The sequence below is a fragment of the Sparus aurata genome, chromosome 5 (genome assembly GCF_900880675.1).
Source record: "Sparus aurata chromosome 5, fSpaAur1.1, whole genome shotgun sequence".
Classification (NCBI taxonomy): Eukaryota; Metazoa; Chordata; class Actinopteri; order Spariformes; family Sparidae; genus Sparus; species Sparus aurata.
The window spans coordinates 34617051-34641250 of NC_044191.1; the positions used below are offsets into that span (position 1 = coordinate 34617051).

The window sequence follows — 24200 nt, forward strand, 5'->3', positions numbered from 1 at the left end:
CATCCTCATCGATGTTTGGCAGCTAAAACTCTCACCAAGATTTTATTTTCCTATTTTTTATGACAATTATTTTTTATGTTTTCTGGGTTTCATTTGAGCCAAACTGTCTCCTGGGAGCGAAGATCTCCTGATATCTCCGTGTTTGACCTTCTCACCCTCTCTCCTCATTAAAGGGAGTGAATGAACTGTGAGCAACATCCAGCTGAAGAACTCTGAGGTTCAAGAAGCCTCTGAGATAATGAATCACACTGAATTAAATCCACAGCAGAGCCAGAGAAGCTCCCCCGTCCTCCCCCTCCTCCCCGTCCTCCCCTTCCTCCTCCTCCTGGACTTTACAACAGTCATTAGCAGCTCATTTCCACCCCCATGGGTGGAGGCGACGGGTGCAGCCTGTGTTTTTCAGTCATGAAAAGGAGCCAACGGCCCTCGTTGTCGTGCTTCTTAAGGCTCATTGAGCTGGAGAACGAGGGTCGTGCACGTGCTTTATGAACCTCAGCAGGTGAGCTGCAGTCTCAGTAACGCAGCGTCTTTAATGCATGCTGGGCCGTCGAGGCAGCAGAGTGCCGCTCATTAGACCCACAAAGAGCAAATCCAAACAAACAGCAGCAGAGGACGAGCTGCCGATCAGAGCAGGACGCTGCAGAGAGGCTGATGTTAAACTGATGTCTGCAGGACATGAAGCGCAGAGAAATGAGAGAGTAGAGAAGACACAACAGAGACAGCAGCATCACCACTACAGACCACACAGACTCCTCAGCAGGCCTTCATTTTCATATGTATTCAAAAAGTCTGCACAGGTTTAGCTTCTGTGCACATTTCACCAAAATGTCACATTAAAAAAGTTTTAAGAAGTACAGTTATAATTAGGGGTGAGTATTGGCAAGAACCTCACGATACGATACGTATCACAGTATCGCGATATTGCGATATAAATAAAGATGAAAACACAAGTTCCTGTATATGTACATCAGATGATATTGATCAGAGGACAAATTGAGTCAAAACTATTTCATTCAAAACAGCCTCTCCATTTTATTAATTCCCATGAAATTTCCGGGCAGTAATATTCTCTTTGTCCAGCTCGTTGTTCTTGCTATCTCTTCTTAACTCTGAAGCCAAAGTGCTTCCAAACGTCAACTTTAAATTGCGGAGGCGTTGTTAACTTGCCATCCATTTTGCAAAGACCTCAGCCGCTCTCTCTACCACAGAAATACACCCGCCGCACAGCAGAGTCGCTCTTCGGCGATATATCGATATTTGGAGTTGAAGAATCGATATTGTATTGGGCGGCAAAGTGTCGCGATATATTGCCGTATCGATATTTTTGCCCACCCCTAGTTATAATGTGAACAGACCAGGAACCAGAGTGAAAACATTTAAACTACAAACAGACGCAGAAACAGAACAAATATCAGGACATTTCACAAGATCAGGAAACAAAGTTAGAACATTTATACGCATTAATATTAAACAAGCGGTCAACATCAGCGCACTAAAACATTTGAGGATGTTTAACAGAAAAAAACAACACAGAAGAAAGTGTGATTCACCCTGCAGTAAAGACCTTTGACTGATTTGAATATATACATATAATTTAACCATTTTTCTTCCAAGTCTCAGCGAGTGATTTTCCTAAACTTTGCTCAGGATACAAGATAAATTATCATCATACATCTTTTATAACACAGCTTCCTTAAAAGTAGCATGAACCCAAAATAAAAAGCTTCTCCTCCACGCTGTCGTCTGCCAGGTTAAAGAAATCACTGGTTTATTGATCCGTGAATCATATCTGCATCAACAGCCGAGGAAATGTGATGTGATGTCTGAAATCCAGAGCTGATTCATGTTCATACTGCAGTCGTTTTGTATTTTATCACTGAGCGTTTTAAGTGACAGAAGAGCCTCAATGCTGAGCCAGTCTGAAGCTTTAGAGCTCTTTTAAAGAAATACTGCTTAATAATTAATTTGTCAAACTAATCAAGGTCCTAAAACACAATATTACAGAATAAATGTGAGCCAGAACTTACAAATATTGTACGTTTCCTTTGTTACCGACTGATAGTAAACAGTAAATACATATTTATAATTTCACTTTTCATGCTCAAGTTCTTGTTCTGCCAGATGATTAATTGTGATTCTGTCAAAAGTCCAAGAAACCACCTGACTTCACCTGCGGCTCACACACACCTGCTGAGGAGGACACGCCCCCTCGAGGTGCAAACACCTGACCCTCATCAGAGTCTTCCTCCCTTTGTTCAGAGTTTCAGCTCGAGTCTTCCTGTCCTGGAAGTTCAGGTTGTCTCTTGATATTTGATGTTAAGTTAAACCGCTCTGAATGTGGAGAGATTATCCAAGATGCTGAAATTAGATTAATTTCATGCTGCACTCCAAATACTTAGAATTATTTTAAAGTGAAGCTCTCCAAAATGCAACCGAGGCTTTTTTTGTGAATGTACCCGAGTCAAACCTTCATGTAAAAGCATAATTACGACAAAAGAGGCACTTTTAAGATTTACCGTATTTTCGTTTCGGGTCAAACTTATTTTCAATGTTAGTGCTACGGGCACTTTTACGATAGCATCAAAATCTCTACTTTTAAAACAGTAAGAAGTCTCGACACAACATGAAACTTTGCTGGTAGTATCACCAGGGTCTCTACACATGAACACGAGCATTGAGAACATTGTTTGTGTACACAGAGTTTACTAAAAAGAAGGTTTTTGAACAACTCACGTTAGCAGTAGCTTGTTCCGCTCGCTGACACCAAACAGGATCACATCCAGTGCAACAAACTGAACCTTTACAACATGAAACCTGCACATTTCCAGAGCCCGATTAAAACTGGCTCAACAGGAAACCTTGATGTCACTACAGCTCAAATATCTACTGATGAAATTAAACCATTGAACCAGATTACAGCCAGTGAAAAGTAAGAAAAAGTCAAATTAAAAACTGAGTAATTTAACATCTTTGGACTTCTTATACACACTTAATATCACTTTCATACAAAAGTTCCAGGGGGACTAAAATAATCCTTGTTGGAAAATCTGAAGTCAAAATAATCAGAAAAGTGTTTTTCAGCTCTGAAGATATTAAACGAGATCTGTGACACTCAGTTTATTATGACGGAGCAACTACTGACACCACACAGAACCAGAACTTTGCTGACGATGTGAACATTTGACTGAGATTCTTTGTGGTTAAGAAGAATGATTTCCTGTTAATTTTTTAATGTTTGCTGTTCAGAACACAGTTCAACCCAGTTCAGAGACAAATGAGTGATTTGTGGTTCAGACGACACACAACAAATGCTGGAATTTAACTCAGAGATTTAAAAAGATCAGAACCTAATGTTTGGTTCCTGTATGTTCTCCGTGACATGAACTCCAGAGAAGTGGATTCTGAGGTGAGTTGACGCAGAACGACCCAATAAAAACAAACGAACATGTTGCTTTTCTTTTTATTTTCAGATCACGTCACAGTTCACAGACATTGCACACTTTTATTTAACATTCTTATTCTTCCAGGAACTCTTTATTCTTTCTCTCTTTATACAAAAATAATATTTTCACTTGATGAGATGAAATACAAAATAAATAGACGATTGGACGATGAAGCGGCGGCTCCTCGGCGGTCATGCATCCTGTCAGCTGCGGCGGAGTTAAAGTCTCAGTCCGTCGCGTTCACCAGCAGGAGTACGAGAACAGCGGGTACTGGCTCCACTCGGCCACGTTGCCATGGTGATAGCCGTGGTGAACAGCTTGTGCGGTGTAGTCGGCGGTCAGGTGGTGAGGAGGCGGGGGGTACTGGGCCGGACCGGGCCCGCTCCACTGACCCAGCGGCTGCTCGGCGCTGTACGGGCTGTAGATGTGGTGGCCGATCACTCCCGGTTTGCCGGCGGGGGCCATGGTCATGTTGAGGACCCCGGTGTAGTCCTGAGGGCCCGGGAGGTGCTGCGGGCCGCAGGAGGACGGGCCCACCTCGTGCGTGCGCTGCTTGGAAGAGTCGTGGTCGGGAACGGTGGCGACGTCGGGGACTCTGGACTCGAAGCTGCTGCGTCCGGATCCGCTGTTGGTGCTGCCGATGCTGGAGGACGGAGAGGGAGACTTCCCGTACTCGTGGGCCCTGAAGAGTGACGAGAGGAAGAGTTCAGTTTAACGTTCTCATCTTATTCATCTGCAGCAGAACATTTTATAAACACACACTCAGAGTGTAGAAGGATCTTTGGGTTCTGCATCATCTCTCACCTGTACGGCTGGTACGACGCTGCAGCAGGAACCAGCTGCTCTGTGTTGTACAGGTCTCTCGGGTCGGCACCAGCGGGAGACTCGGTCCTCACTCTGTGATCCCGGTCGGCGGCCCACGGGGAGTAACGCTCCTCTTTGACGGAGTCGCCTTCTTTCCTCTTGGGCGGTTCTGCTTCCTCTCCGTCGTAACCTTCATACGACGACCTGCAGAAGTCTGAGAGGACACGAACCATCAGATCAGTGACGTGAAGTAAAAACAGAAGGAAGAGAAGCTGAAAAAACTCCCTGCAGCGTCTCTGCTCGACTCTGTTTAACTTTTATCATGACCACTAAGAATATGATTTGTATTTCTTTCTGTGAAAGCTACCTGCTGGACTGTCCTCCTCAGAGTCTCGGCTCAACATGTCCGACATCCTGGCTCGTTTCTCCAGACAGGCCGGGTTCTTGTTCGCACGTCTGCAGAGGAACATCAGAGTCATTATTAAACATTTTTAATTTAGTTTCCTATTTCTCCAGAGTAAAACAGAACAGTTAATCAAACATGGCGGCCTCTCGTGACAAACAACCCAACGCTTTCTTCACCACATTCGTTCTAATGTCCTGAAAAAGTCAGATGTGTATCGGTCCGCAAAACAGTTCTGGAGCTTCACAGTAAAAACAGTTCTGCTTTACAATTTAAGTAGCAAAGATGTTATTTTCATCCTTTTTTGAGCAGAAATCTTTTCTAATTATTTTAGGATTTCACGGCTTCTGGAGACTTTGAACACTCTGGAGCACGTCTGTGTTTTTTCTCCACTTTCTTCAGATGTTTTGCGGACGTATAACTTTCCATCAGCATTTTCATTTGTTGGGTGAACTTTCCCTTTAAGTGTTTTCATCACTGAAGGAAATCTGGATGCTTGCACTCACAGTTTCCAAATAAAGCAAACTAAGAACCTGCATGTGACACCTACCTCTTTTTATTCGTGCCTTCATCTCGGAAACCTTTTGCGAACGGGTTGTGATCGATCTTCAGCTTTGTGATCTGCAGGCAGAGAAGTGAAATCAGTTAAACTCTCAGTAACGTGTTTAGATTTGGTGTCCTAGCAGCCGTGTGAGCAGATGGAAACCCACCTTGGTGTTCTGGTAGGCTGTGACGGCCGTGAAGGAAGTCTCAGGGAAGGTGAAGGTCTGGAAAACACTCCAGCGGACGCTGAACATGTCGTCCGCCTGGACGATGTGGAAGCGCGGGTGGTAGCGATGCATGGAGTGCAGAATGATCTGCAGACAGGAGGAGAGAGATTCAATCAGAAGCTGCTTTTACAAAACACACACTTCTGGAAGTGCTCTGTATTCGTGCATCAGGGATTGTTCTTCTTCTCTACTTACATGTCCGTGCTGGTCGAGCGTGTTGTTGGTGAGCTTGAGCTTGAGGAAGGAGACCGACTGCTTCATCCAGTGGCTCCCCGGGGCCGGAGAGTCGGGGTGGAGGTACGTCCTGCAGGGCGGCTGGGGCTCCGCTTTACCAGCCACCTCCCATCTCTCTTTATTCCACTGTAGGAAGGAGAAAGACAGACAGTCAGTCAGTCAGTCAGAGATTTACAGATTCCCACAGTGAGAGTGGAGTGACTGCTGGCCTGCACCACCCACAGAGACAGGGGGCAGTACAGTGGGCTCCCAGCAGGGGATAGAAAAACAGGAAGAGATAGCAGCCTTTGATGTAGCATGTCGGGAGGTGGTGGTGGGGTGATAAACAGGGGGGGGGGGGGGGGGTCTGTCTGGAGACACGGTGAGGACCGAACACACCAAGAAGAGCCAACACTTTATTTATGATAAGATAAATTATAAATGCAGATTTTACGTCCTAAACTCTGAAGACCTGGAGCTCTTTTTAATGAACCGCTCTGCTCAGAAGCTCGACAATAAAAGTATTTCTGTTCCATGAAATTCATAAAAACAAATCCTGCCGTCTCACCTTGTACCTGAATCCGTCCTCGGGGACCATGTCCACCAGTAAGATGTACTTGGCACATGGAATAAGACCGGAGAGGTTCACTTTGCAGTGTGGAAACATCCTCCTGCAGCACAGGGAGGAACACGAGGAGAGGACAGGTCAGCAAACAGACTCAGAATACAGAAAGTTTCAACTGCACGGAAATCAAAAAGTTCTCTTCTTACAAGACATGAACTGAAACGTGGGATAAATCATCTTGTTTTATAAGTTAATTACTTGTTTCTATCTTTGTATTCTTACATGAAAAGCACTAATGTTGCAGCACAGTAAAGAGTGAAATGGACTTTTTATTTTTTATTATTTCAGGTCTTTGACTCGATCAGAGCTGCTCGTTTCCAGATGGAAAAACAACATATTTTAAGATTTCTCGTCAAGTTAAATTTGAAATCAAAGTATTAAGTTATTTTTTCCTCACATTCAGTTTTTGTTCTTTTTGCTTTATTTCAGTTTCCTCTGTTGCAGCGAATGTAAAGTTTTCCTCACAAGTTGAGAAAAACATCTAAATCTATGCAGACGTACACAGTAAACCTTCTGTGTGTATTCACTTATTTCACGTTACATTTATAAACTTAAATGTGTTTTACAAACCTACAAAATCTCACCAAGTATATTCAAATAATTTCTCAGTTAAAAATATCTTTTTACACTTTATATAATGAAGTGACAATCATCTAACATTTCATGGAGATACAGAGACGAATTTAAGAAATCTCTGAGCACATTTTTTGTTTCTTATCTTTTAAGATGCATCATTTGAGTTTTAAACATAAAAGTGATGCATTTCAAATTGCTTTCTGTAATAAATCACACATCCAGTTGTTTAGTTTGAACACTCAAAGTGAGAGGAAACTTCAGAATCACACGAATCAGCTGTTTTAGATGAAACAGTCGGTCGTCTCACCTGCCCGGCTTGGTGATGATCATCTCTGTTCCTATTCCGTGGAAGGTCTTCCACAGGTCGGGGTCCTCCAGAGTCATCCTGATGTTGCCCTGGAGATACGCAGGGTCCGGGCCGGCAGCCATGGAGGACGGAGGAGGGCCGCTGAAGTTTGGCTTCAAGTCTGGAAGGAGAAAGAGAGTCATCACAGCTGAAGTCAGACGGCAGGAGGGAGGAAAGTGTGGAGGCTAAAAACCCGCCGGGACACTCACCTCTGATGGACTGCATGCTTCAGGTTCTGCAGCACAAAGCTTGTTCAAACACCGAGGGCCCAATAACAATCCACGAGTGAGAGATATCCTCAGTAGTTCCTCCGGCTTGTTCTCCCGCCTCAGGAGGGATAAAAAGAAGAAATCCAGCAGCTCAGGGAGTCAGAGGGTCAATCAGCCGGCCTGTGGTGGATCATTCAGAGGTCTGGAGTCCTGCAGACGGAGGTGAGCGGGACTTTTAAGGGGAGCGGTGGAGTAGGTGGGGTCAGGAGAGCCATTCCCAGGCTTTGAAGTGGCACAATGATGAGTCAGGGACCCGCTGTGATTGGACGGGGCTGGAAATCAAAGAGACTTAACAGAGCCTTGATACCGTCCCCACAGGAAGAGGACGGAGGAAACGCAGCTTTATTAACTGCTAAGAGACTTTAAAACAAATATGGACGCACTTCCACGCTGCAGCGGCTCCACGACCCCAGCAAACATCACACACACACACACACACACACACACACACACACACACACACACACACACACACACACACACACTCCCCTTAGTGTGTGTGTGTGTGTGTGTGTGTGTGTGTGTGTGTGTGTGTAACCTGATAAAAATACAGTGAAAGGTTTCATATTTCCATTTTCTGCTCCTTCAGACTTCCACTTGAGACAAATTTTGTATTTTTACTCCACTACATTTACTTGATAACTTTAGTTACTAGTTACTTTGCAGATTAAGTTATAAAAAAAATCAAATAAACTGTGAATTTACTCTCTTAATCTATAGTTTAACATTACAATCAACAACTACCTGCAGATTAACTACACAGACTAGTTAAACATGACGTACACAAACAAACATCAGTAATTAGAATCCAATCATCTAAAACATTTTTGCAAAATGAGTTCTTTTATTTTGGTAGGACACGTCAGCTGGTGCTGAGCGGTTCTGAATGATTCTGTTGTTTCTGCAGCAGCACAGGCTGAACTCATAAATCCTCTTTATAATGAGTTTATCTCAGATATCAGATCATTACTGAGTGATTTACTCTCATATACAGTTTATAACTCTTCAGACTGCAGACAGGATCTGAAGTCTGGATCAGAATCGTTCTACCGTCTTCGATAATTCAGTAAAAAAAAGGGAGAAATACCTAAAAAGTGTGTTTTTATTAATTTAGTTATTATTTAAATTTACCAGAAAGTCTTTTTTTCACATCGATGTTCTCGACTATCTGTCTTGATGGATTCTTTGTCTGTATGATGTGACACAAATGTAACCTGTGCTCAGTTTGGATAAATATGTTAGGATATAAAAATCTATTTTAAAACGTGTCACTTTGGCTCTGATGCAGCAGGAAATCTGCAAAGTAACTAGAAACTAAGTCATGAAACAAATGTAGTGGAGTAAAAAAAGTATGTTTCCTTCCAAACTGCAACTGAAGATGCAAATACTGAAGTAAAGTACCTGAGAATTGTTCTAAAGTACTGTACTTGAGTAAATGTACTTAGTTACATTCCATCGGTGGGTTCAGGTGAGCGTAGGAAGCTGCGTCTGATTGGTGGAGCAGAGTTTAAAGGTTTAGATGTGAGTGCTACATCACAGAGACGAGGCTGTGGGAGGGAAACGGTGTGTAAACCCATAATGACGTGATGACAACATGAAGTCGTCCTCCAGGTAACTTCTACCTGAGGGCGTCCTGTGAGGCCTGCAGCGGAGGTGGAGGTGGAGGTGGAGGTGGAGGTGGTTGGTGGGGTTGTGTATTGGGTGTCTAGACAGGCCCGATGCTCTGATAGATAATCTCATTAGGCCAGTTTCCCTTGAAGAGGCGGTTTCTGCATGTGGAGAAAGGCCCGCGGTAAAGGCCGGCAATTAACAGCCAGTTAGCACCACGAGCCCAACTGGGGCCTGAATGGGGACGTGAGGGCTGTGACAATAAAGACCTGCAGACCACAACAACAAGCCGCCGTCCTCCAGCAGAAACACTCCTCAGCTCTGCGTTCAGAGTCGAGCGCCGCAACACAAAAGGCCGAACACGGCAGCGTTAGCATAGAGGGGCTGAGGTGCAGCGCTGACAGGACGATTTGAATCCAGGCGACTCTCACGTCTGTCTTCTAACACGCACGCATCACTTCCACCTTCATCCCTCTTTGTATTCTCCTGTCTGCTGCTGCTGCTGCTGCATACAGTCACACTGAGCTCACAGTGCTCCTGACAGCCCCACACCACAAACACAACTTTGTTTATTAGCTCTGTAACTGTGTGTGTGGGAGCCAAAGCACAACTCTTTAAATGTATTAATCTATCTGCATATATGGATATATCGATAACTAGATACATAGATGTGATTTTATTTCTAGTGAAGATACTTAGACTTTATTATTTGTACTGTTGCTGCGTCTCAGTTCGGGTCTGCATCCTTCAGAGGAGCATTTGAAGGCCAATTATGTCGCAACACAGCGCAAAGGCTGTCTGAATGTGAATGAAACTGTCTGTCTACGATCCTTCCTGGCCTCACATATCCCAGGATTCTTTGCGCGCCCGAAAAAGAAGAAAGAAAGAGAGAAAATGTCGACATCGCGTGGTGTAGATCGTCACTTTCTCGGGCCTGGGCGGCAGAAATCGTGCTGAAGGGTAAAACATCTTACAGATACTTACAGTTGGATGGACAGAATTTTACTTTCGATACCCAAATAAAAGTCTTAAAGTATCTGATGGTAAATGTATTTAAGCTCTCTTCAAAACAGGCGGCTTTCACTGGCACCACAGTAACATTTCAGCCTCACATCTTTACTTTTATTAAAGTTTGACGGTTGTGTACTTTGTCCAGCTCCGCATCATTTTCAAAGCGACGTGCAGAAACGGCTCCGGCAGTGGAATCAGCAGTATCGCGTCCATAAAGAGACGGCGACTGTTAGAAACTGTGAGAATATTGACGAGCCTCTTTCAGGCTTCTTCGTGCGGTCGATGCAGAATAAAAGCACGATGACACTCGGCTTGTAATGATGCACTTAAAGAGCCGTTAAACGCTCTGGTGCAGGACTCTCTGCGCCCCCTCCTCTCCTCTGTGGATCAACACTGGCCTCGAGGAAGTGCGATGTGGTTTTATCCTCCTTATGTGAAGCCAATTGTCGAGGAGGAGTTATTAATCACAGGTTCAGTGTGGCTCTCCTCACTTAGCACTTAGTCAGCTCCTCCGAGCCGCAACGGGGATTCCCTCAAACTGTTTCACGGGTCGAGGAGGTCACGCGGCTCTGAGGAGGAAAATGTCGCGAGAGATCTAGAGATTTTGATGGCAGATTCTCTGCAGCCGAGTGTGTGAGTGTTGGAGCTGAGGTGTACGATTCAGCAGCGACAGTGTCAATCCCATTACTCGCCGGGTCTGGAGGCGACAGGCGTGACCGGTGAGGCCTCAGGACTCGGCCCGGAGGCACGACGAGAGCTCTGCCTTACGTAACCGCAGCCTGGAGGGCGACACATCAGGGAGTTCATCTGGAGGAGACGCTGCTGTCCTCCAGTACAAGTTCAGAAGTGCAAAAACAGACTCTGGTGGAAGTAGAAGTACTGATTCAGCTTGTTTACTCCAGTAAAGTAATAGATTACAGGCTGTGACATGTGCTCAGAGTAAAAAGTCTCCTTCTGAAGGACATTTGTGCTCAAAGCTAACTGAAGCTCACGTCATATTAATAGAATTCAAAGACTATTAAAGTTAAAGGTAGAATCAGTAGGATTTGTCCCAGCTGTTCCTGAACGCATCACAAAGACAGTTGATTGTTGAGTTCTCAGGATGTCTTTAAAAAGTTCAGATATTTGTATTTTACTTGAGTATTTCTTTGACTTTCTGTCTCTACATCCGAACACAGACACCTGAACTTTGTTTCTTTCCACCTCTGCTGCTTCATTATTCTCCTCCAGGAAGTTATCTTGCTGTTATTTGGACTTCAGACGAGGTTCCCGCTTATGCTTTTAGTTTATTAGCTACAGTGAAGATTTCACGTCTCGTATGGAGCCGTTTTAAATGTTTTGGTGGCCACAGATTCTTCAGTTGTTCAGCAGAATGCTGCAACTCTCTTTTACCGTGAAGCTCCAGAAATGTTCTGTGGACTACGACACATCACCTGACTTTATATCATCGTGGAGGTGAACTACTCCTTTAAAGTTCACTTCACATTTTCTCTGCGTCCATCAGAACGGATCACATGTCCAGCTCCTGTCCGACTCCTGCAGCGGGGCTCTTCCTCCTCCCAGGTGTCAGCCGCTCTTCAGCCATTTGCTTTAACTGCACAGATCCCCTTGTGCTCGACAGTTAACAGCTGCCAATATACAGCCCGGGCCCGGAGGATCAGACGGCTCTCTAGCAGCCCAATAAAGAGCCCCCGGAGTGGACTGACGAGAAATCTCACACCTTTCGCCCACATTAGCCATGCAGCATGCCCTTTTGATGCTTAATTGGCCACTTTGAGGGGTTTGTAGAGAAACAACACGATGCCACAGGAGGCCCGACAGCCTCGCGTGGAGGAGGAAGCACTCACAGAGCAGACAGGAGAGTTAGACCGTGATATCCACGAGGGAGTTTGATCAGAGGACTTATTGATTCTACATGCAGCTGTTTTTATTCTTATATTTATATTTTACGCCTGAGACGTTTAAACACTTCATTTACTAATAATGCAGTTTTATTGTCAGGATGTTTCTGCAACATATGTTTTAACTAAATTTGTTTTTCTATAACATTTTTTATACGTTACAATGCATTTTGTATATTTAAATATCGCCCCAATTTGTTCTCAAAACTACTTCCTGATTAAATAAGTGTACTCTAAGGATCCAAAGTTGTGACGCTCTTGTATAGTTTCTATTTTATTCTACCCTTATTTGTATTTAATATACTTATAATACAATTATTTTGTGAGTTTCTCTGTTGATCTATTCCCGTTTTCCCTCAAACAAATAAAACTTTTTCCTCCAAAGTTTTGTGGAGTGGAAGTATGAAGTGACAGAAAATGGAAATACTCAAGTAAAAGTACATCAAACTTGTACTCGAGTAAATGTAAATAGTCATGTTCCATCACTGCCGACCGATAAGTCAGATTCATCAGCTTAAAGGCCAATTCATCTTTTTCCTGGCGCTCTCAAAACAAACTGTTTACTGTGAATAAAGACAGAAAGCAGTTTGTTCCCGTCTGACGTCGGCGTCCTAAACTCCGCCGGTCTCACGTGCGCTGGCGGTGGGCCGGCCCGGCTCACATTTGGTCGAGCACATAAGAAAACAAACCTCAGATCGAGCTTGCCTGGCAAAGGGGGCAAATGACAACTTCACAGCACTTCATAAGAAACTCCTGGAAGTTGCTAATGAAGACTAATGACTTCCCTCGTGTCGGAGACTTCACACCAGCGTGTACGAGCCCTTTGACCACAGAGGCAGTGTGGTCAGCGGGGTGGTCCGCTGCCGGCCGAGTCGCAGCTCCTTTACAGAACAGAACATTTCATTTCAAGTTTAGTTTAGATCAGAAAGATCTCAGAAACTCTTTTACGTCTATTGTTAAAACCCTCGATTCTGAGAGGAAAAAGACGGGCTGGTTTTCATCCTGTTACAGATTTGAGGAAAACTTGTGATTCATTATTTTAGGCTAAATAAATAAAATACAACTAAATTGAGAATCCTGCTGTTTTAAAATGACATTATATAAAGTTCGTCACCACCCGCCCTCTCACACACACACACACACACACACACACACACACACACACACACACACACACACACACACACACACACACACACACACACACACACACACACACACACACACACACACACACACACAGAGTGAGAATAAACTTGACTGTCACCATCACTGTTAAAATGTTTTGTGGCCTGGATGGTGACAGAAGTGACTGCTGTGTGTTTTAGTGAGTCAGCATCACCTTCATCACTTCAGGGGACGATGAAGCACGCGGACGTCTCGGCTCGATCACATGACAGCTCCCTACAAATTCATATATAACAAACATAATGATCATTAAAACCAAACCTCGTCAGACAGCTTTTATCCTCCTTACTAAAGAATAAATAAAAAAGTTTAATATAAACATCTTGACAGGATATTCTGCCGGAGCGTATTTGTGTGTATTTTTTAGTTGTTTTGTGCTTTTAAGATACAGTAAAATGAAATGAAATCACTTCAGACTGCATATAAACTGTTGTTACAGGAATAAAGACACTAAAGCATTAAACAGGATGAACTAATGCTCCCACAAATACAAGTCCTGGTTTATATTAAAACTAAAATGTATTAATTTAATCAAGTTGTGCAGATAAAGACATCAATTCCCTGTTAATGTTCTAATGTTTATGTCCTAAAACACTTTATGTATATTATATTGATACTGTATATTTTCACATTATACAGTATCTTCTCTTATTAATAGTTTCTTTTATTGTATTTTTTTATATTCGCAACTTTATACTTTGTGTTTTATTGTGAAAGGGCGTGTTTTTGTTGTTTTTAAAGATGACAAACTGGCTGAACTTACAAGAGACCCACTAATATTTAAAATGCTTTTATAATCTATTATAACATCACTTAACAACACTCATGAAACGAACATGTCACAATGTCGTGTTCATCCTGTGAATGTTCCATAAACTGCTGATAGAAAAGGAAAGAAAACCTGCATTCGATCGTGGATGTTGCTGAAGATTCAAACATGACAGACTTTTATAAAAGCTCGCAGAACGTGTGATGAATGATTGATGAGTTGTTACTGTACTCACAGAGACAGACGCGTCCACACGTCCTCTAATAAACCAGATGTGTTACTACAGTCGGCGGCTCTTATCTGGTGTAAGGAACCCTGTGGAGAACATTTTTCTGCAGACCTGGACGGTAATTTCAAGTAGCACACGGAACAAATATGTGTTTCTCAAATATATTTTTGGTTTGACATCTATAATGCATTCAGTCCAGACAGAGAGAACAGTTCCCCTCCAGCAGCCTCTCCGGCTGCGGCACATTCCCCGGAGCTCAGCAGAACAATAGAAAAACTATCTTACAGCAAAACAACAAAAGAAATAAAATACAAAAAACTGTTTTCTTTAATATCAAGGGTGATTGTTTACAATTATTCATTTGTGTTCTTTGTTTTTAAAAAGTATTTTTTTCGACAGCTTTCAAGAAACACAATCAGTAAATATCTCTCTTTTTTTTTTTATAGAAAACAATCTGTAAAAAACATTCGGTTGTCTTCCTCTGAGTTAAACTAGAACTGTGACAAATTTACCAAAATGGTTTCACTGGAAAGGCATCTGTATTAGAAAGGCTTCCTCCACGTGTATTTCAACTCCACTCAGCTCGGGAACGATGACGTCTGACAGCGTCGAGTCGTTTCCTGAGCGAGCCTCATCTTAATGTTTACACTCACGCATGCACACACTTCTCCAGCTCAGAGGGCCGTCCACACCAAGAACCATGACAGTGACGTCAGCATCTTACTGATGAACTGTACACGCCAGCTGTGTTGTCAGTGTTTGAAAATGGACATCAATGAATTCTTACTGTTGTACGTCACAAGGAAAAATAAAAAGTCGTTCACAGAATTAACAAGAAGGTCCGAATATTTAAGAATGAGACAGAGACAGAGTTTCACAGAGTTTATAAAGTGTCTCCAACTCAACAACTCACTAAATTGAGTGTTTTTTTAAGGGAGTCTGGTGATTTTCTCCACGGGGACAAAGAAGTAGCCTATATTGTTCCTGTTTAGTGTCTTTGTAACATGTGACATGTTTAGATCAATAACATGTTTCTTCTTTCATAAATGGAGTGTAAATGGTGAAATCAGTGTAAACAGTGTGTTCAAACAGCTGATCAATGTTGGCAGGTAAGACTTTAGCACTTTAGACACAGAAGCAGACAGGCTGGTACAGACATGCTGCCACAAACTGACACTTTTTACAAACAACTTCAGCTGAAAGATTTAATGCTGAATTTACAACAAGGACACAATGATTCAGAATTTATCGTAGCTGTTTTATAAAGTTTGTTCAGTTCCTCCTCATGAAACAACTCTTAAAATTGCGTGTTTTGTTAATGGAGTCTGGTGATGTTGTGGTTAATAGTTAAATGGTTGGATCAGTTAAAACAGTGTGTTCACCAGTATCTGCTGCTAATACTGGCAGGTTAAGAGAGTTAACATTTAAATATTTTAGTGATGCTAAACAAATTTTACAAACACAATAAACGGTAATCAATATACGCTACTTCATTGTCGCTCGTGGGGAAAGTCCCCAGACTCCACTGAAAAACTGCTAAATTTTGTTAGTTACCGAGTCAGAAACTTTGTGAAACTCTGAACAATTCTTCATTATTTTGTCCTTCTTGTAAACTCAACATTAATTTCTTTCTTTGTGTACTTTAGACACAGAAGCAGACAGGCTGGTACAGACATGCTGCCACAAACTGACACTTTTTTGTAGATTCAGCATTCAATCAGAACATGAAGTTGTTTGTCTCCTTGTAAAAAGTGTCAATGATGCAGAATTTCTTGGAGCAGGGGAGTCTGGTGACGCCGGAGTTACTCATCCAGTGACTCTCTTCTCCTCAGACCATCTCTGAATGTTCTCTGGATGTCAAATGTGTCGACAATACGTTTATTTTATAGAATAATGTCCCCAAAATCAAGCTAACTGATGTCTCTGGAAACTTTCAGAGCGATCTGATGAAGGACAGCTGATTAAAATCCAGCTGAATATATTTGTTGTTTCTACACTCGTCTTTACAGTTGCGGAGCGTTTTAATAACAATCTCTTTGATGTCATGTTTCTTGGTGAGGACGGCTCTTCACACTCGATGCATTAAAGCCAAACACATTGGAAAGATACTTGGATTGTGACATTATGATATGTACAAAAGCTAATTCATAACAACTGAAACCCCTCATTCAGATCAGTGCTGGTGACAGGACGTCTTCCTGGTAAGAACTGTTCCTCTTAGCTACAAATGCACACCGAAGAAAAGAAAAATATATATATATATCAGACAAAATATTACAAGAAATACAGTGAGTACAAAAATAGCACACAGTCGAGTGCCAACTGAAAAACATCCCAAATGTTAAGTGTAAACATTTCCAATCTGCTACGGGTTGTGAGGCTGTGTGGCTCCACGGATGAATGCAGCCGATTGTCCTGATGTCACCTTTGTGTTCATTGTAATATATTGTGTACTGATGCGATGCGTCTTCTCATGCCAAAAAGGAAATGATGGAGGAGAGCAGGTGCAAACCTCAGATGGACCGGTTCGCAGGTTTAGCTGCAGCTCGGAGGTACAGGTAGCACACGACATAAAAATAAAAAAAAATAGATGCATAAACACGAGACTGGAAGGCTGTGAAGGCTAAAAGTCTTTGTTGCCAGATCCAGAGTGCAGGAGAGCTCCATAAGCTGAAGTGTGATATGCATAAATGGCACAAATTTACAGACATGCTGTGAGACTGGAGCCTCCCGTCAAGAGCACCGTCAGTGACGTGACAGGCGATGACAATACTGCATTTCTTTCAGTTTGGGAGTGCGTGAGAGGGAAAAGACAGCTGCAGTGACATGTACCGTTCATTTTCTTTAAGACAGGTGCACAGGTTTGGCAGAGTGAGGCCCTGCTGCGACAAAAGGCCCGGTCTCGTTCAGTTTGAGCGTGCACACGAGGTCTCAGGTCTCACAGGCTCAGATGTCCATGTAATCGTCCTCCTCCTCGTCCGACTCGCTCTCCAGCGACGACTCCTGGCTGGACGTCTCCTGCACCTCCAGCGCCGGCTGGCTCAGAGTGTCCTTCTTCACCGTGGCTGCAGACTGAGACGACAGGATAACGTTCTGCACAAGAGGAGACAGCAGGGGGCGCTGTTGAATGTTAGAGTTTGAACAGATACATGTACTGTATGGTTAATGAACACTCGCACAGACGCTGCTCAGTCTGAGTGACCACTTGTGATTAATCGCTTCTAAATGGAAATAAAGTTGGGACAAACAAAATGTTTTTTACACAAAGAAAGAAAGAAATTAATGTTGAATTTACAAAAAGGACAAAATAATGAAGAATTGTTCAGTTTCTAACTAACAAAATCTAGCAGTTTTTCAATGGAGTCTGGGGACTTTCCCCACGAGCAACAATGAAGTAGCGTATATTGATAACCGTTTATTGTGTTTGTAAAATTTGACATGTTTATCGTCCCTAAAATATTTAAATTTAAACTCTCTTAACCTGCCAGTATTAGCAGCAGATATTTGTCAACACACCGTTTTAACTGATCCAACCATTTAACTATTAACCTCAACATCACCAGACTCCATTAACAAAACACGCAATTTTAAGAGTTGTTTCATGAGGAGGAACTGAACAAACTTTATAAAAACAGCTACGATAAATTCTAACTCACTGTCTCCTTGTTGTAAATTCAGCATTAAATGTAATACATGAAGCCGACTATAAACACAATCTCACCAGACTCCCTTAACAAATCGCCTAATTTAAGGAGTTGTTGAGTTGCATAAAACTATATAAACATTATGAAACTCTGTCTGTGACAGATTGTAACTCATTGTGTCCTTGTTGTAAGTTCAGCATTAAATCTTTCAGCTGAAGTTGTTTGTCTCCTTGTAAAAAGTGTCAGTTTGTGGCAGCATGTCTGTACCAGCCTGTCTGCTTCTGTGTCTAAAGTGCTAAAGTCTTACCTGCCAACATTGATCAGCTGTTTGAACACACTGTTTACACTGATTTCACCATTTACACTCCATTTATGAAAGAAGAAACATGTCACATGTTACAAAGACACTAAACAGTAACAATATAGGCTACTTCTTTGTCCCCGTGGAGAAAGTCCCCAGACTCCCTTAAAAAAAGACTGAATTTAGTGAGTTGTTGAGTTGGAGACACTTTATAAACTCTGTGAAACTGTCTGATAAATTCTTCACTATTATGGTCTTCTTGTTAATTCAGCAGATGTTCTACATGAAGATATTTTCTGTCTTTGTGTAAAAAACATCCAGTCTGTTTGTTCCAATGATAAATGTGCACGGGAGTGAGATCTGATGACAAGTGATCACTCAGGACGGATGTCAACACGACGTCTGCAAAGCTGCACACTGACAGAATCGTATATTTAGAGGCAAACTGCACACCTTAAGTCTTTGTTTGGTTTCCTCTGAGATGCTGCCTTTCGGGGAGAGAAGCGTGGGTGTCGGAGGTGTTACTGTGATTTCTGGAGGGAACTTGGTGACGGTTGAAGGGATGAAAAGCTTTGGCATGTTGGGCGGGACACGGGAGCGCATCCGGTTGGGGTCTGGAAGCTTTGACTGCTCGTTGCTGGCATACTGCTGCTGGTCTGAGACACGAGAAGAGGAACAATTCTAAATATTTGAACATTTTCAAGTCACATGAAGTCAAAATTCAATCTATGCATCCTGCTGCAACCCTTCCTGTCACATCTGGGGTTCAGAGGTTCTGACCTGGGCATGGTTGTGCGGTGCTACATGTGGCAGTTTCCTCCTGGAACCAGCCTGCTGCTGACTCCTGCCCCTGGGAAACTGTGGCGAGTTTCATCTGTTGACAGAGGTGTGACTCCTGCTGTCGGTACGAAAGTCCCTCTGGGGGCTCCTCCCGCTCCTCTGTGGACAAAAACAACAACACAACAAAATTCTATCAGCAGAGTATTTAGAGATTTTACAATATTTGAAAGAACAGCAGCACAGTTCTAAAACACGAGCAACACATACAAGAATCAAAAAGAGACAAAACTCCGGCACTCACTGATAACTCTTCTAGTTTGAACATGTTTAAATCACCATCAGCGTGATCCAAAACAATATTTCTTCAACCTGATGGGCAAGTTGGACGCTCGAGAATGATTTCTGTTTGCATCAGGGTTCTAAATTAACACCCACCAACCCGCCAAATGCGGGTTTAAAATCATTTTGGCGGGTGTTAATAAAAACTTACTAGCCAGTTTGGCCGGTGATGCATGAGGCAATCATGTCAGTCAGAGCCGCTCTACTGTTCTCGCTCCCTGGGCAGCAGCGTGGGAATTTCACGGCGGCCCGCACTTTGGCCTTGATGCCCCGTGAAAAAAACATCGTACGGCCACAGCGGCCTCTGTGCCCCTGGCCCGGTCAGCGTAATGTTCTTATCGTGAATTAATTCCAACCCTGCTGGGCAGTACTGACTACATTTCCCATGAACACTGTCGTGATGCTACGTGATGATGTATAAGACGCCCATTGGCTGCGCGCAGGCAGTGCAACCAACCAGCGCGAGAAACCATGGAAACAGAATACACAAAGAAGAAGAAGAAGAAGAAGAAGAAAAAGAATGAATGAACGGAGCAGAAACTCAATCAAAAGAAGGGAGGGAGCTAGCTAAAGTAAATTAAAAAGTAGCCTACACTTAAACTAAATGCGGCAGTGGTTGGTTGGACAGACGTCTGGGGGTGAGAAGAGGAAGGAGGCAGGGGATGAGACTGAGAATATCAACAACAATGCGTGCGAAATGAAAAAAAGAAAGTTCAATGCCAAATGGCTGACGGGTCGTGAATGGCTTGTGTTTGATCACGAAAACGTCGTCATGTTTTGTAAAGACTGCCGCATGTACGCAAAAGAAAAAAACAAAACAAACAATTTCATGGTGGGAGCTAATCATTTTAAAGTCGAGGCTGTAAAGGACCATGAGAAAACATTTGGCTAGTGGAAATTCTGATTGGCTTGTAACTTTAGAAAGTTACCAGCCAAATTGGCTGGTAATCAAAAAAGTTCATTTAGAACCCTGGTTTGCATGGACATGAATAAAGTGATTCTGTAAGTGCAACAATTTTCAGGACGGCCCCTCATGGTGTGGTGGGAATAATATTTGATGTTTTCTGGTTCAGCAGATTCCAGCTTTGTTGATTTTTCCAAACACTTGTAGGTCAAAAGACTCGAAACGGGTCGCGCTACAAAACATCTATGAATTATTAATAAGCCTCCATGTTTTGATGGCTTCTTAATGAGTTAATACGTTAATTTCACTTTTCACTCGTCCATAAATCTCCAACAGGAAAGTTGCATCTGTACAGACGAGCTGTGTTCATCTACCTCCATGTTTCTGTACCTGGCCACCCTGTGAGGAAACACGCCAAGAAAGAATACATTTCATCCACCTCAAGTGTCTACATGGTTATCAGGCGCTGTCATGTTCCTGCTGAACAGGTCATTAAAGGTTTACTCCACTTCACGTCACTTTGCTGCAGGTCAAGTGCGATAAGAATCAAGTCTGACTGATTGAGGGAAGAAGACCAGCTGTCTGTGAGTGCTGCTGGAGTTCTGTCTTTTCTAGTTTTATAATATTTGTAGTTAATTAATACCTCAATAATGATCTAAATTGGATTCTTTGCCACCAGCAACTTCATCCCCTTTGGCTTCAACAGGTAGAAAACTATCACCTCGAGATAATTTTCGCGTTATTTATCGTGAAAGCCACCGAGAATGACTCGGCATTAACGCTTCTGCGCATGTCGTCTGTAAGATTACTGATAATTCTCTGTTGGATGAGACTTTGAAGTTCCCTGTCGACGTCTCTCTGAAACATGAGAACTATCTGCAGCTCAGACTCACAAATGAAAACAAAAATGATCCAACGCTCTTTTCAGGCTTACCCACTGATGTTGCCTTGGAAACCATTACATAACACACAGTGCTGCAGTGAGGTGTGTGTGTGTGTGTGTGTGTATGTGTGTGTGTGTGCAAATATGTGCATGTGTGTTTCTGCAACACCTTCAAAGTTCATCCAACTTTAATAAGTTGAGAAAATCTTTTTGAAAGCTTCACATGAATTGATGAGCTGCTGCTGCTGGTTACAGACACCTGGACTGAGTGATGTCATCAGAGTCCACAGATGAAACATTTTCTCTCGTCTCGAGGTCGTCAGGTTTTTACCGCCGTGTCGATTCAATAGGTGATGAACGCTCTACGTATTTCAGGCCCTTCATAAACTCGTTCCTCTGCATCTTTGTGCACACATCGTCCTGCACGCTCAGATCCTCTCACCACACCATCCTGCAGGTCAACAGCCTTCAGCCGTTCTTCCTCCCACCTTCGGAGCTCTTCCGCAAAAATGGACTCTTCCTTGACCTTTAAAGCCCGACTCAAAACACTTTTTCAAACTGGCATACTCTGATTCTGACAATACTGGCCAGACTTACTCAGTTTTGTACTCATGATTTTATAACCAGTTATTGTTTTTTAAGGATGCACACTTTGGATTTTTTCCAGCCAATACGGATAATCACCTGCCTCTCATGGTCCATACGATAAGATTCCTAACTTTTAGTTTACTTGTAGTTTATGAACACATTGAAGGCAGAAAATATGAAGATGTATGAAGCAAAGACGGGTTTAAAGATTCATAGCTCGCATTAAATTAAAACTTGTCACACCTCTTTGAATCATTGCAGAAGAAGTGTTGCAATTTACAATTTCTTCCTCTCAAACTGTAAAAACACGTGTTTGGCTCTGTAAGTCTACACTGTGTGGCTCTAAACAGCTGTTTGACGTCACGAGCTGCGATTCTTCTCCTTCACTGTTAATTGGTGGATCGCAACCAAACTTTAAAAAAAGGTGCATACCACCACCTTCTGTATCTGGGTGTGTACATGCTGCACTTGTTAAGTCAATGGCAGCAATTTGGTCAGATTTTTATTGGCTAGAATTTAACAGATAACATTTAATAGTGGTTAATATAAATGTCTCAATATCAGGACAATACATTTCTCTACAAATAAAATGTAAACAAATATATTAAGATCAAGTGTGAAGTTTGCTGTGAAGCAGCATTGTGGATTTCGAATAAGGGACAAAAACAGATGAATGTCGAGATGCTGCTCCACCTGACTGATGTTTAATGTTTAATTTTGCACTTGGGGGAGTTTTCACTCACAAATATCCAAAAATAGAATCTGCTCTAAATTATCACAATGAAATAGAAGAGAGAAAGGTGTGGAGAAGAAGCCATTATAATCAGGATCAATTGATGGAAACCACTAGAACAAGAATGGAGACCAAAAATCACCTCCTGCCATCACAGCTACAAAACACTGACATTTACAGAAGTGTGGAACAAAATCAGCTCAGTTTGTTTTTCAAAGTAGATTTTTGAGTCATTGTGATAAAACTTTCCTAAAGGTCATCTCAAAAGCAAAAACTGTGTGAAGTTTGACATCTGCAGATACCTTTCAGGTAACAAAGAGGTCAAATTAAGCTCAGGTGTCACAGACTGCAGTAATGACCATTAGCTGAAAACGAGTGAAAACAAAAGGGGCATCTGGACGAGAGCCAAATTAGTTAATTAGCACTTTATGACTGAAGACAATCCTCCTGCTTTCATTTCTTTTCTGTGTCACAGAAAGCCGTTTGCTGCCCTTGAATGGCTCTTGGGTTAAAAAACAAGATGACTACATATTTGTGATTAATGCTCGCAGGCTGAGTTCAGGCTGCAGATTGTGGGTGAATGAATTACATCTTTTTATAATTATATTAAAACATGAGATGAATGCAAATGTATCCAGCTGAATATTCATTATGTGGATGAGCGATGATGATTACGCCTAACCCCCTCCTGAAGCTCATGTAGGCAGACACAGAGTCACAATCTGGAGGACACTGATTTCTAAAACTCTTGTTGGGGGACAGACAAAACCCAGAAGGCAAAATATAACCAGGCCAGAGTTATGTAACAGATCTTTGCAGGTCCACAGGCGCCCCCTGCTGCTCACACAGAGTAAAGCACTTTACCTGAGCAGTAGTTTCAGACTTCCAGACAAGAATCGGCACAAGTTATTAAACTTTCTGATCGTAGGAAAAGTTGAGAGACATTGTGTAGCTACACGGGTGGGATGTGTTGCAGTGCAGCCCGTCGTACCTGTGTGTGGTAAGAAGGCCATGGCTGCTGCAGGGTGGGCGCCCGCTCTCCTGTGCTGCGTCTGGTCGTGGAAGCTGGAGGTCTGAGGTCTGGACAGCTTGCTCAGGGGCTCGTACACCACCTTAGCTTGGCCGTCCTGCGTGGACAGCGGGTGGCAGGCGGTGTGGCTGAGCAGGACTGGCGTCGGCAGGGAGGCGGGGAAGAAGAGGTCTCGGTGCTCCTTGGTGTACTTGGGTGTGGTCGGGGCATCGCCTGCAGACTGTTGGGAGACAGAAGAAGAGCAGTGGTCGTGAGGAGGAGCGACTGACCTTGGGGATCCATCTGCAGCATTAACCCCTCCTCTGCCTCTGCTCAGGTAGATTTCTGAACATCCTCAAGACAGACTCGGTGCCAGAGAAACAAATACACTCAGTCGACATTGCTGCACTTTTCAAAAACAACACACATCAGCAGTATTAAAGTCTTAAAGTCATGAAATCCTTTAGAGAGCAGCGATGTCGTCCCCCAGGGGTTCAGAGGCTCACCTGTGTGCTGCACTCTGTGCCGGGTGCTCGGCTCTACGCCGCTCTGAATCCCTCTGAGCCACTTTCCTGTGTGTCCTTTTGAGGACCACTTCTAAACACAAGAGCTGCACAAACAACCGGTGACAACAGCCGCCCTGCTCCCACAGCTGCTGTCATGGCAACACAGAGCAGCACAGTCAAAAAGACATGAACACACCTTCCCTAGTTTTCCATTTAAAATGGATGAAAAGTTGCATGAAAGCTCGCCAGTAAAGCAGCTCCGCAGTCTCCCGTATGAACCGTGCCAAGATTCAACAAGCTGAAGAAAAAGTTCAGTAGAGGGCAACACAGATACGCACTGTGTTAATTATGGAAGCAT

The 24200-nt window shown here is 43.0% G+C and overlaps 2 protein-coding genes across 2 annotated transcripts in view; both read right to left on the reverse strand.

Moving 5' to 3' along the window:
• Window positions 1-3442: 3442 nt before the first annotated feature.
• tbx16 (T-box transcription factor 16) lies at window positions 3443-7943 on the reverse strand. The gene is made up of 9 exons (XM_030416641.1): window positions 7390-7943; window positions 7142-7301; window positions 6202-6304; window positions 5616-5780; window positions 5361-5507; window positions 5201-5271; window positions 4615-4703; window positions 4248-4461; window positions 3443-4125 (listed from the first exon to the last, which is right to left on the reverse strand). Exons 1-9 carry the CDS (start codon window positions 7403-7405, stop codon window positions 3684-3686), a joined length of 1407 nt encoding a protein of 468 aa, XP_030272501.1. The 5' UTR covers window positions 7406-7943; the 3' UTR covers window positions 3443-3683.
• A 7403-nt stretch (window positions 7944-15346) lies between these two features.
• cabin1 (calcineurin binding protein 1) overlaps window positions 15347-24200 on the reverse strand; it is a 51226-nt gene continuing 42372 nt past the window's right edge. The window contains 4 exon segments of the mRNA XM_030416639.1: window positions 15347-17248; window positions 18554-18756; window positions 18881-19039; window positions 23319-23577. Coding sequence (XP_030272499.1) covers window positions 17102-17248; window positions 18554-18756; window positions 18881-19039; window positions 23319-23577 — 768 coding nt within the window. The 3' untranslated portion in view covers window positions 15347-17101.

What these genes read in the sequence shown, in the direction of transcription:
- tbx16 (XM_030416641.1), bottom strand. An exon ending in CAGCCTACCAGAACACCAAG is followed by an intron (nt 5,272 to 5,360) that starts GTGGGTTTCCAT and finishes CTCTGCCTGCAG; the next exon opens with ATCACAAAGCTGAAGATCGA. An exon ending in GCGTCGTACCAGCCGTACAG is followed by an intron (nt 4,126 to 4,247) that starts GTGAGAGATGAT and finishes GTCACTCTTCAG; the next exon opens with GGCCCACGAGTACGGGAAGT.